This window comes from Python bivittatus, unplaced genomic scaffold, assembly GCF_059951505.1.
Source record: "Python bivittatus isolate LINGU-HERP-01145 unplaced genomic scaffold, Pbiv_v1 ctg000480_np1212, whole genome shotgun sequence".
Lineage (NCBI taxonomy): Eukaryota > Metazoa > Chordata > Lepidosauria > Squamata > Pythonidae > Python > Python bivittatus.
This window is the reverse complement of record NW_028277075.1, coordinates 53148394-53161369: the sequence shown is the minus strand read 5'-3', so window position 1 is coordinate 53161369 and position 12976 is coordinate 53148394. Positions and strand designations below refer to the sequence as shown.

General features: G+C 41.2%; 2 protein-coding genes across 3 annotated transcripts in view; both read left to right on the top strand.

The window, feature by feature from the left end:
* LOC103059454 (F-actin-monooxygenase MICAL2-like) overlaps window positions 1-2321 on the top strand; it is a 43334-nt gene extending 41013 nt beyond the window's left edge. The window contains exon 12 of the mRNA XM_088145924.1: window positions 376-2321. The gene's annotated coding sequence lies outside the window, so the exon portion shown is untranslated. The remainder of the gene's footprint in view (window positions 1-375) is intronic.
* Window positions 2322-5924: 3603 nt separating this feature from the next.
* PARVA (parvin alpha) overlaps window positions 5925-12976 on the top strand; it is an 87491-nt gene continuing 80439 nt past the window's right edge. Inside the window, exons 1-2 of one of the 2 annotated variants that reach the window (XM_007426362.4) lie at window positions 5925-6246; window positions 6513-6737. In XM_007426362.4, the coding sequence (XP_007426424.1) occupies window positions 6602-6737 (136 nt within the window). In that variant the 5' untranslated portion in view covers window positions 5925-6246; window positions 6513-6601. Of the gene's footprint in view, window positions 6247-6455; window positions 6738-12976 lie in introns of those variants that run through there. The other variant, XM_025165518.2, reaches the window with a different exon arrangement.

Sequence of the window (12976 nt, the reverse complement as noted above, 5' to 3'; positions counted from 1 at the left end):
CTGCTGGAACTATGAATTGCCTTTTTAATGAAAGCCTGTACAGTATACACGCGTGTGAAAAGAAGCTTCTCATATATGTTCATTTAGCAAGTTTGTATATGAATCCCTGATTCGATAGCATCCCTGATGGGACATAAAAGTCTGCACATACAGCGGTACAAGTGGACAACCTGTTCACAATGTTTGGTGAGCATTTATATATCCCATGTCCAATGGTATTCATGGACATAAGAGCATAATAAGTAGACACAAGTGGTCCTGGTTCAGTTTCTCCCCCCTTTTTGTCACACTAATACCAAATATAATGAATCCATTATGCCATTTAATGCATTAAGAGAAATTATGTTAACTTTTTAACCTTTGTATTTGTGACAGGGCCTAAATAATGAACAAGGGATATGATGAGAAAAGAGGCAGGAGGAAGCTAACAGTATCTTCCTGAAGGGACAGAAAGCGTGAATAAGATGAACTACATTTTGAGAAGTTTTACACTGCCTGACAAATGCAAATACTGAAGGATGTACACAGTTCTCAGAAAATAATTGTCCTTCCAGCATAGTGAATACTATCAATGTATTAGGATCAAAATCTTATTACATGGTACAACTGTAGGAGGAAGGAGTAATGTTCCAATTAAGTGATATAAAAATAACTATTCATACTGGCCTTTGTGCAAAAAGAATGAATTTTAGCTGGGCCTTATCTAATACACTTCCACTGAAGAAATAATACTAAAATTATCTTTGTTTTCTACTTTGTGGATTTTTAATTCTGAGAATTCTTGAAAGTTACAAAACCACAACACGGCTTTACTTTTCCTTAAGAGTAGGGTCCTTCAATCCATTTTTCTCATTTGTAAACATATTTTGTTTATAGATGGATGACAAAAGGGCTTCCAGTGATTAAAATACATACCACTACATACACTAGGGCCTTAATTTTTTACATTAATTCTTGAAGTGGAGGAAGGTGTCCTTGTGATTAGAAATTACACGTATAATGTAAATAAATAACAACACAAAGGAATCAGTGCAGTGTTAAGCAAACACAATTTATAAGATGTGTTTACAAGGTAAAAGGCACTATACATATTAAATTTTAAAATGTTGGTAGATATTTGTATTTTGCACATTGTAATTTAATATACAAGGTTTTTTCTGAACAAAATGTCAAGAGATTAAGTGGACTATTTGTACTGAAACAAATGATAAAAAACTATTGGTTTACTCTAAATAGTTTTATTTTTGTAGTTTGTTTTTTAAAACTTGTATGAGAGATGTAGGACAACAGAATAGTTGCTTTTGAACATCCTTGCTTGCCGTTCCAAATGGAAATGTTTTTAAAAAACTGTTACTGTGTAAAATGTGCATAAAAAGTATTGCCGCTTCTGCTAAAGAATATCAAGTAATGTATAAAACTTTTATGTGCAAAAACCTGTGGTCCCTGACTGGTGGGAAAGGAATTAACTGGATTCTGATACAAATAGCATATTACCTGATCCTATACAACATAAATGCAACCAAGCCCCAGGATAGGAGACTGGGTTTTGGTGACTGCATACAAGCCACAATGTTCCCAGCATCAATCGTCTTCCTTTGAGCGCAGTATGAGAATGAAAATTTATTTCATGCTTTTGAGCTGAAGTTTCTCTTAATATAGAAAGTCCAAAAATAGTGATTTGTTTTAGTCACAATTAATTAATAATATTTGATCCTGATTTGGTTTCAGTAACTTTGGACACAACAGGTTGCATTTCACTGAATTGTCTAAAAGGGGCAGTTTGCTCTAAAAATTTGCTTTTGGATATCTAAAGTGGACCCTAAATAATTCATAATACACACACATACATGCGCGGACACATACACATTCACAGACGTAAATACTTGTAACGGTGGTTGAAGAAATAGGTGACGTGTGATTTTCAGTATTGATTATAATTTGGTGTTTACACAGAATGTTAACTTACAAACATATTTATCCTGTGACCTTCAATTTTATGCTTGGTCAATATCTAATGTGCATCATGAATAATATCTGGCCAAGCTGGCATATAATACCCATTTTTTAAGAAAGAAATGCAAAATAGCTGAATTTTATAATTTATGTTGTATACACTCATTTTCATCAAGTGTGTGTATTGAGTCATATATCACCAATGTAGTATAAGTTATTCTCTGTAGTCATAATAAAATGTATTACTTCTAAAATTGTATTGGATAATTTAAGAGTTTACCATTTTAAATGCAGCAATGTACACAGTAGCCAGATTCCTATTTTTATCTATGATCTAAGTTACTATATTGGTGATCAACCAAGTCATGAACTGCTGAATTTTTAGAAGTACTTAATGAAATCAAGTGCTTACAGTTTATAGAATCATTTCTGTGTCCTATCACTGATGTGTTAAGTAAAAATGAACTCTATACTGAAGCTGATTTTAGTTTTATGTTACCTCTGCTAGTGAAAAAGTTTTACCACTTCCTTATAGCAGATGTTTATAAATACTATATGGCAGAAAAGACATCCCATTTTTCAAGGAAAGGAATAAAAATGTGACCATTTTCAGATGACACAATAAGCCAAAAAGGATGGTCACCTCCTCCTCCTCTTGAGCAACATGATTAGGAAATAGGTGATTAATTAGAAACACCAATGATTTATTATCTGGCTAGTAGCAGAAAAAGTATTTTGCAGTTGACACAATATACACTGTACCCATAAACTAAAGTTCCATGTACTCAGGGTTCCTTGTGATCTGTAGAATATGTTTTGGTTCATAAAATAGTATATATTCTTGCTTATGTTTTTGTATAATCACCAGAGTTACTGGACTGTGCAAGCCCAAATTTTTTATACATCATTTTTTAGTGGGGGGGGCAAAATCAAAGTAAAGCTTATTTGCAAAAGTGAAACAGTATCTTGGCAAGCAGCTTTTGGAAGAAGAAATGAAAAAGAGAAATGCCCTGAGGCACAGAGTGTTATGCAGTATCTTTTCTCAGCTTTTTTTTCTCTGCCAGAGCAAATACATATTTGGAAAATGATTTGGGGAAATAACTTGGAGAAATGAAACATTGAGATAGAAAAAAAACTGAATAACACATGCACCTCTCTGCTACAAATTCCCATCCCCAAACTTTTTATGTCAATCTTTTTATAAAGCATCTCTTAGAACTGTGGATTTATTTCCTTTATGTTAAACACACAGAGTAAACAGTGGACTAGAACTGCAAGTCATATTCAAGAAATGAAGCATTAAGCAGATTGAATGATTGGGGGGTGGTATTCAGGAACTTGGGGAGTCCACAGACTTATGAACACTATGAAATAAGCCAGGATTGCTGAAAAAAATCATGAAAATCTGCTGAGGAGAAAATAGAGCCAAACATGGAATCACATCTTGCCATTGCAACACACTCAGAAATGAAATACGTTCAGGGGAAGTTTGCTCACTGACATCCAACTCCTTCTCTTCCCAGTGCAGCTGTCTATAAGAAAGCAATTCTGGTGACACAAATCAGAACCAGAACTTTATGGAGAGTCAGTTCCATTAAATCAGGAGTTGAAAGAGGGCATTGAGAATATTGAGTCTAAATAGCTTCTGCTCAATGTAGGAATCCACATCAAAGCTTCATTGAAAAATATCTATCTGCCAGGAATCTGCAAAACATACCATTCCCTGGGACAAATCAATGCAGCTGATTTGGTACATTTCTGAAAGTACAGTTTCTAAAACAAATGGTTTGCAATGTTCTGAATGTGATTCAGTCCCTAGATACTGCTTAAACACATCCAGTGAAGCCCATCACCTCTCCACTTAATTGGTTCTGTCAAACTGTTATTACCGCTGGGAAGTTTGTCCTAATATTCAATCAGAAACTGCCTGCCTGTAATTTAACCATTATTCTGATCAAAGCTGAATATGGCTGGCTGTGTTTTGTGCCAAAATACCAAAACAATCCATCCAAATTATTACTTCTTAATTTGGGATTTGTCAGAATCCAACACACATGTATACGTTGTTATGGCTGTCAAGGCTTTCTGGAGCTGCCCAATATATTGTCCTAGGAAGTTCTTTCTTAAAGCAAAACATTATCAAAGGGCCAAAGAGTGTGCTTCCCTAGCGTTATTAAAGTGGCAGTAAACTTTAAAAAGAGGGTTTTCAGGTTGTGCAAATTCAGCCATTCTTATTTATAAACCATGATTCATGTCTTACCGTGTTGTTCAAAGTCACCAGTTGTAACTTATTCAATAAATCATGGTTTAGTATGAGGTATGAACTGGGCTGTAGTGTTGATCATCAAAGAAGCCACATTTATTCTTTCATTTCATTTATTTGTTTGTCAACTTGTATGCCACTTCTATCACACAGTGACTCTAGGCAACTTACACAATAGAATTAAAACATCAAGTAAAAATAACAACAAAACAGATCTGGCAAATGATTATGTGGTGCACATGTGAAAGGGTGACTAATACAAACATATTCCCCATTAACTATTGTTAGGGAATAGATCACTCCGCTCCACCCCAGGAGCTGTTGAGAAAGGCAGATCTTTACAGATTTAGGGAACCCTAACATGGTTGGGACCAAATGAATCCTAAGGGTCATGCTGTTCCACAGAGCAGGTGTAGCTACCAAGAATGGGTGTCTCCTAGGTCCCAGAAGATGACAGTGATTTACAGCTGGGATCCAGAGCATGCCAACTCATCTAGATCTTACTGGATGAGCAGAAACAAAGACTGTCCCATAGGTAACCAGGTCCTAAGTCATGAAGGGCTTTATAGGTTATCACCATACACCTTGAATTGCACCCAGAAGCTCACCAGTAACCAGTGCAGCTCATGGAGCAGTGGTGTTACAAGGGCAAAGCAGGAAGCACTCATAACTACTTGTGTGGCTGCATTTTGGAACAGTTGTAGCTTCTGAGTTGTCTTCAAGGGTAGCTCATTGCAGTAGTCCAAACAAGGGATTAGGGCATGAGTGATTGTGAGAAGGGCCTCCCAATCCAGGAAGGGATATAACAGGCCTACAAAATGATCTGTGCATAGGCCTTTCTGGCCAAGGTTGCCACCTGTTCATTGAGAAAAAGCTAAGGGTCCAGGAAGACCCATGAATTAGGTACAATTGGGACAGTGTCACTCCATCAAGTAAATCACTATGACCAGCATGTTGTTGAAACCAAAGTGACTTGCTAGAGTTGAGCCTAAACCTGATTCTCCTCATCCAGACCCTTACAGCCTTCAGGCACCAGGACAGGACCTCCACAGCATTTCTTCTTCAGCCAGTGGTTGAAATTTAAAGCTGGGTATTACCAACATACCAATAATATCTGACCACATTTATGACCTTTTCCAGTAGTCTCATGTAGATGTTGAATAAAATTCAAGTGTCTTCGGCTGACTTCTCCCACCTACCAACATCAACTGGAATTGGCCCCAGTTGCTTAATATCTCTGGGCAGCATGCAGAAAGAGTCGCTTCCATCTCTATTCCTCAACTTGCTGTTCTGTTGCTTCCTCACTAGCTTGCTTATCCTTCAAAATCAAAGAGGCAGCATTCAACATCTTTTTCCAGCCCCCTTTCAACACCTCCCCTAACATTACGTTAATTTAAATTCTTAATCGACTGCGTGCGATCTTCACGATCCAGCGGCTGCACATCTAGATCCCCCCACCCCCGGGATTAAAGTGAGCTGTGGACTGCAAAAAGGCGATAGAGTTTACTGAGTGGAACAAGGATTTGCTTTTTATATTTACAGAGTACAAATGCAAATAATGTGTAACTGAAACTGGGCTAGGAAATGACGTCGCGGGAAATGTTTTCTGGGAGCACAGGCTACGCTACCTTTTGAAACTGCCCCGGCCAATGATGCAGGTATGGGGAATAGGCCAGTCCTGGGGAGTGAAAGGTTGAAGCCTGCTGGGTTAGCACCGCCTGAATCCCATGCGCGGAACCGCTCCCCCTTTTAAGCCCTAAAATGCAACTAAAGACACGAGTTTATTCAGAACGGAGACTCGCAGGATCCTTTCCATCCCCGAACACTCCCACTGCATGTGAGACATCAGCCATCCGTGGAATTGAAAACTTCTGGATTCAGCTCCACGGGCTTTCCTGTCAAGCAGGATCAGGCGGCAGCCCTATGCAGAAGCGGGCGGTAGACGCCGGAACGTTTTCCCTATACATTTGCATAGGATGCCGGCCGCAACCTCTTTCAACAGGGTCGTTCTTCCTGCGGGTGAACCGAAGGTGAATGGCAATTTGTTGTGCAGAGCCCCCAAACGCTCTTATCCCGGCGCGTGCGGAGGAAGAGAGCGGGCGGGCGCGAGCGGCGGCGCCCGGGAAATCTCTCCGCAGAGCCGATCGGACTCCGCGCGTTTGCCTAAAGGGAGAAAAACTCCTTCTCTGGGTGTGCGCGGGAGGGAGGGAAGGAGGAAGGAGGGGGGAGGGAGGGAAGGAGCGAGACCCAGAACAGCCTCAGATGCCTGGAATAATTCCGCTTCCGTTGGGAATAGGGACGAGCCGCTTGTGACTGAGTCGAGCGAGGGCTCTCAGCGGTCGCTTCCCCACCAAGCTCGGGCGCTGTTTTGTGGGACCCACCGCCATGGCAACCTCTCCTCAGAAATCGCCTTCCTCCCCCAAGTCTCCAACGCCCAAATCGCCCCCTTCCCGGAAGAAAGATGATTCTTTTCTGGGAAAGCTCGGAGGCACTCTGGCCAGGAGGAAAAAAGCGAAAGAAGGTAACCGAATCGAGCGCCAAAGCTTTGCAGCGCGCGGTGCCTTTAATGGGGCGAGGGGAGGGGCGAGAGAAGGGGAGAGGACGCGAAGGTGGCCCACGCTGCCCTCCAACCCGGACCCAGCGGGGCTGGGAGAGGCGCCTGGCAGGGCCGCCGCGCTGGATGCGCCGCTGTGGGGAACGCGCGTCATTCTGGAAAAATGTTGTCGCCTGAAGCAGGGCTGGGGAGTTGATGGGAAGGGCTCTTCCAGCAAGCAACTCCCCTGGCTTTCTTGCACGAGGAACTCCAGTGCGAAGTTCTCAAGGCGTAGCGATAAAGTCCTGGGACGAGAGTGGCAAGGTTAGGGCGAGCAGGGTGGCTGGCTGGCTGGCTGGCTGGCAAGGTTCCCGCTTGGCTCATTGTTTTCGCCCGCCTGGGAGCTCGCAGGCCTCGGTGGAGAGGGCCTGGGTGAGACGTCACCGTCCGCTGCCTTGCCGGAAAGGGCTTGCTTCTCAGAATGGGATTGCGGGGCTTGAAGCGTGTGCCCGGTCACGATGCGGGGGAGGGGGAGGTTGGCAACAGCAGGGCGCGGCGCTCCGCTCCCCCGTAGCCAGCTGGGCGCTGCCAGTCAAAAGGCTTTGTGTCTTTTCTGCTCATGGTATCTTGCTGTTTTGGTTGGAAGAACTCGAGTCAGAAGAAGCTGATGGAAGAGGAAAATGGGTTCCAGACAAGACATCACTTGGACCTTTGTAAAACCCCGTGAAAGGTCAAGAGTTTTGTGGGGGGGGGGGAGCCTTGGCTGGGAGCTCCCCCATAACTGGAGAAAAGGGGACATTATGTCAGGATCTATGCTTAATTGAACTACTCAACTCAGGTTTCTGGGTTTGCAAGATACACAGTCCCATAAATGAACTACATGGCTGAGTTTGCACAGCAGACTGTGTTAGGATGTCATTGACTCCTTCATGGTTCAGTGTTGTATGAACACCTGTAGATTTTTGTACTACAAAAATATGGTCTCTGTCTTTGCACAGCACACAGAGTTATGGTTTCTTTTAAATACAGTTTATTGAACAAACTACAGTTGAGAGTTGACATTATAAAGAAATAAACCATGATGTACAAGCCACAATGTCTGGGTTTGTACAGTATGCTTGGTTTGTTGGGCTTTCAACATAGCATGTTCAAAGTTACCCCTAGTGAGTTGCTTTTATAACAAAGCTCTGTGATACTTAGGTATTTGATTTGGGTCTTCAGATCGGCCCACAATATTGCAGCATTCCTCAACCAGGTGTCCCCTGATTTGTTTTGCCTTGCTGGCCGTATCAGTTATATTCATATGATATAATAAACCAGGTCAGTGGTGGGTCCAGCATGTTGTCTGAACACAAAGCCTTGCTAATTCTGATTTAAGTACCCAGTATCACCCATGACTCACTGTGAATCTGGAAGAAAGGCTAATTTCACAGTTACTCTGTCTTCCAGGCTTCAGAAACAGAAATGAAAGTCTATAGAAGTTGCTAAATGGAGCCATTCTAGTTGTGTCATTTTTGTTTCTGAAGCAGGATGGCAGGAGCTGAAATCCAACATTTGGAGGGTTGCAGGTTGCTTTTCTCTTTAGCAACATGTGGAGTCCTTGGTGTTCTCTGAGCTTGGTTGTTTGCTTGCAGACATTTCATTACCTGTTTAGATAACAGTTTTGGTGGAAGTGTGGTTTTCTCCTTGGTAGGTCCTTGATTATGGTATTGTTTTCTGCTTGATTGTCTGGTGAAAACAACAACACACTACCCTTCCTGGATATCCTCCTCAGCAGACGAAATGATGGCAAATTAGAAACACAAGTCTATCAAAAAACAACCCACACTAAGTGCTCCATTACCAAAGTAACAACCCAACCTCCCACAAGAGGAGCTGTGTAAGAACATTCTTCAGACGAGTACAAATGCACTGCAGCAACCCAGAACACCAGAAGAAGGAAATAGGCCAGCTATACAACATCTTCCAACAAAATGGATGCCCACACAATTTTATCAAAAAGTGCCTGACCGCTCAACCCACTACAGCACAATCAACACAAGCTATGAAAAGGATCACGCTGCCATACATCAAAAACATCTCAGAAACAACCAACAGACTATTACAACCACATGGCATCACTGTAGCACACAAACCAACTAAAGCCCTCCAAAATATCTTAAGTAAACCAAAAGACCCAGTAGTCCAAGAAGAAAAAACAGGAGTCATCTACAAGATACAGTGTAAGAACTGTAACAGCCACTATGTAGGACAGACAGGCAGAAGACCAGCAGAGTGCATCCATGAACACCAGCTAGCAGTCAGTAGACATGATGAAAACTCCTTAATCTCACAATACATGGACAGACTCAACTATAGTTTCCACAGGGAAATTGTGAGCATCCTAGACCAAGCTAAATCCAAAAATGCTAGGGAATTCCTGGAAGCTTGGTATTCAGAGAAATAAGCCATCAATAGACACGTACAGATAAACCACATTTATACACCAGTCAAAAGAGACAATAAAAAGCTAAGAAGAAAACAAGAAGACCAGAACACATCCTTTCCAGCAGCCAACACCCAGATAACAGCAGACAAACAAGCAGAAAACAATACCCTAATCAAGGACCTACCAAAGAGAACCCCCCCCCCCCGCAACACTGGCAGGGCAAGCTACTGTATATAAACAAGGGGCAAACCCTGCACTCGCTAGCACTGATGGTGATACCTAGTCAGGTTATGAAACGTCTGCAAGCAAACAACCAAGCTCGGAGAGCACCAAGGACTCCACAGTTCACCTGTGAGCTACAGATATTCTCTTCTTTAGAAACGTATCCATGAAGGGAATGGCAGGCAGCCTAAAACAGCTGTTGGCTCCAGTCAACTCCAGTCAACATAATCAGTGGTCAAAGATGACAGGAATTCAAATCCAACAACATCTGAAGAACTGCAGGTGATCCTTTCAGTAATGCTTATAAAGTGAATGGTAAGCAAATATGTTGTAAAGAGCTCCAGTCTGAAAACTGCCCTTTAGTTCTGTTTTTTCCTTCTGCTCTGGGACCTGGGGAACACTCTCATACTGTAGTAGCTGATTATACATGCTGTAATCCCTCCATTTCAGTTGAAGTGGTTTTCAAATTATATTGGAAGCAAACCACTTCCTCAAAGACCTTCTTTGGGGTAGATCAATAATCGTAGACAAGATTCTTTGACAACCAGGTTGCCTACCACCAGCAGTCTGCCTTTGAAATAGGTGCTCTCAGGGGAATACTTGCTGCATTCTAGGGTTCAATTTTTGAACATCTGTGACAGATGGTATTGTGATTAGAATTTAAATGTGTTTAGAGAACATGTTGAATATTTTGGTTGTATAAAGACCATCTGATCGACTTTGAGCTCTGGAACAAGAGCTTTATATGTCACCCAATCTGTTCCAGGATGCCTTGGGTATAATCAGAAGTACTTATACCTTTTTTTTTTTTTTACATTAGAATGAAAACAAATTTGTGGGACTGTTAAATTATCATAAGACAATTAAGTGGGGACACATATTGCAGAAATCTATGTAGGAGTTTTCAAACTATTCTCTTGGAATTGAATTGTTTAAAGGGTTTGTAAATATTTTCCTCACCAAAATAGGATGAAATCTTGTGGGTCTGTCTCTCCTCAGTTGCATCTACTCTTCCTGTTAGACCCAGCAGGAAAGGCATGCTTTGCGTTGCATCTATTAGGGAGTGTCATCTGGCAGGACCCAGGAAGATAGCCTTTTCTGTTGAGGCACACCCCCCGCCCCCAGGACATCATTCCCCTGGAAATTAGACTCACCCCATCCCTGTTGGCTTTTTGTAAGACCTTGAAAACCTGGCTTTCAGGGCCTTAATCTCACAACACACAGACATTCAACCATAGTTTCAACTGGGAAATTGTGAGCATCCTAGACCAAGCTATCCAAAAATGCTAGGGAATTAGTTGTTGAGTATGTTGTTGAGTCCATATCATGGTTATGTTAATTGTGTTGGTTGCTGTATATGTTATTTATTATTTTGTTATGTTTTAATCTTGTTTTTATTCAGTGTTAGCTGTCCAGAGTCATGTATTTAAGATGGGCAGCCATATAAATTGATTGATTGAATGAATGAATAAATAAAAAGGTAGACAGTTTTTATGAATAGCATTCATAGAAATTGGATTAGAGGTTTTCAAACAGTTCTTTTAAGATCCATTTTTTTAAAAAAAAAACCATTACTTTGGGAGGAACAGAAAGGAATAACACTTGCAGCAAAGACAGCTTTCAGTAAGGAATAGCTAGGGCAAATTTCAGACAGGCTGAATTCTTTTGTGTAAAAGGAGGGGGGTGGTCTGATTGCAAATTTCACTCTGATTTGCTGTGATCATTCATCAAAATGATAAAGATGTGAGAAGCGGATGCAGCTGATGTAGTATTATCCTTTACAATATGAACTCCAGAGACAGAGCTCCAGGGAAATGTAGGAAACCAGATCTTCACAGAGGGTGTAGATTTGGGAGACTTAGATCTATTTGCTCAAAGAACAGGTGGCAGCTGTGGTCAAGAAGGCCTTTGCACAGGTCCATTTCCCCATGCTGGCTGGGAAATTTTGGGAGGTGGAGTCCACACATCTGAAAGTTGCCAGGGTTGAGAAACACTGTACTAAGCTGTTTAAAGCAACATGTGAGAGGGGAATAGGACTAACCTAAATTGTAACGTGGGGGCTATCTAACTTGTAAAAGTAATACTGGGAACAGGACTATGGTAAGGCTGTCTCACTTCAAAGTTACAGTACTGGTATCATTTAGCCTTGACATCCACGTTTGCATTTCAGATGTTTTCGGGATAAAGGCCTTTAGAACTACAGCTATGTATATGAAATCTCCCAAGCTACCTTATATGGAATCTGCCACATGTACATCTGCATATGCAAAATGTTTGCTTATTTGTTGGACTGATATCCTACCTTTCTGCTAGGAGTTCAAGGCAATGTACTTAACACTACCTCCTTCAGTATTTCCCCTTAACAATAGCCCTGTAAGGTAGGCTGGGCTGAGAGAGTGTGAGTGACCCAAAGTCATCCAGTAAACTTCCACAGGTGAAGATGGCCTTGAATGGGAGTCTCCCCAGTCTCAGTTGAACACCTGAACCACTATACCTCAAAGCCTCCTCCCACAGATGGTTGGGGGAAGGGTTAATCAGGTCATGTGGCACCGAGGATGGAACTACTTGCTACAAGGCTGTTTTTCCCTCACTTGGAATTTTTAGTTTCATGATGTCTGAATAGGCCTTAGTTTGGAAAATGGTTAAAATGTATGAGGGAGCAAGAGAAAGAGATTTTGAAGATGGGGTCCCTCCCCTTCTGCCATTCTCCTAGTTTTGGGGAGTTCTTGTTTGTGATAATGCAAAGGTGTGGGCGGGGCTTCACCTAACAAGTGGCTCTGGTGATTGCCTAGATAACTGCTGTAGGTCCCATACATAGCATGGGGAATTTTTATCAGCAAATGAATCGGTGGCTTTAATTCAAGGACCAGCCGTCTTTTTTCCTTCTCTTACTACCAGGTCCTTAAACATTATTTTCTTGGGAGCGGAGCTATGACATAATAACTAAAGCATCTGGTGCTGGAATTTTCCACCCTTTCTTATTTTTCAAGTTTTAATATATTCATCTGAGGTATAACATAGCTTTTTTTTTTTTTTAAACTGATATTCTCACGGCCTTATTCATCTGGATCTTGGAGGTAGAGGTTGAAGACCAGGGGAAAAAAAAAGTTTTGGAGCTGCATATGTCTCCCATTCAGTTTACTGAAATTATTTTTAAATAACTGTTACATTGCATTAGATTCAAAGACTATCCATATTATCAGGCAGTCATATTTCTAAACGATGAAAGACTGTTAAACTAAGCATCTGCTTTACAATTACCGTAACTGTTCCTTCAGCAGTACGGTACTGATTACAGACTGTCTACCATATGGCGATTCACTCAGTATCATTGTGGTAATCCTTTTGTGTCCAGGCAAATACATTTTTAGTTTTCCAGTGTATTACACATTGTCATGTTAAGCTCTATTCCAAATACTGAATCTGTTTTTATTACCTCATTTTAATGCTTACTTACATTAAGTCTGATTGTACAATATCCTAAAACCAAAACAGAATGAAGAGTAAAGTATAAAGTGCTTTAAAAATAAATACATGAAGAGTCCATGTTTTCATTACTCAAACTAAACTCACTGGT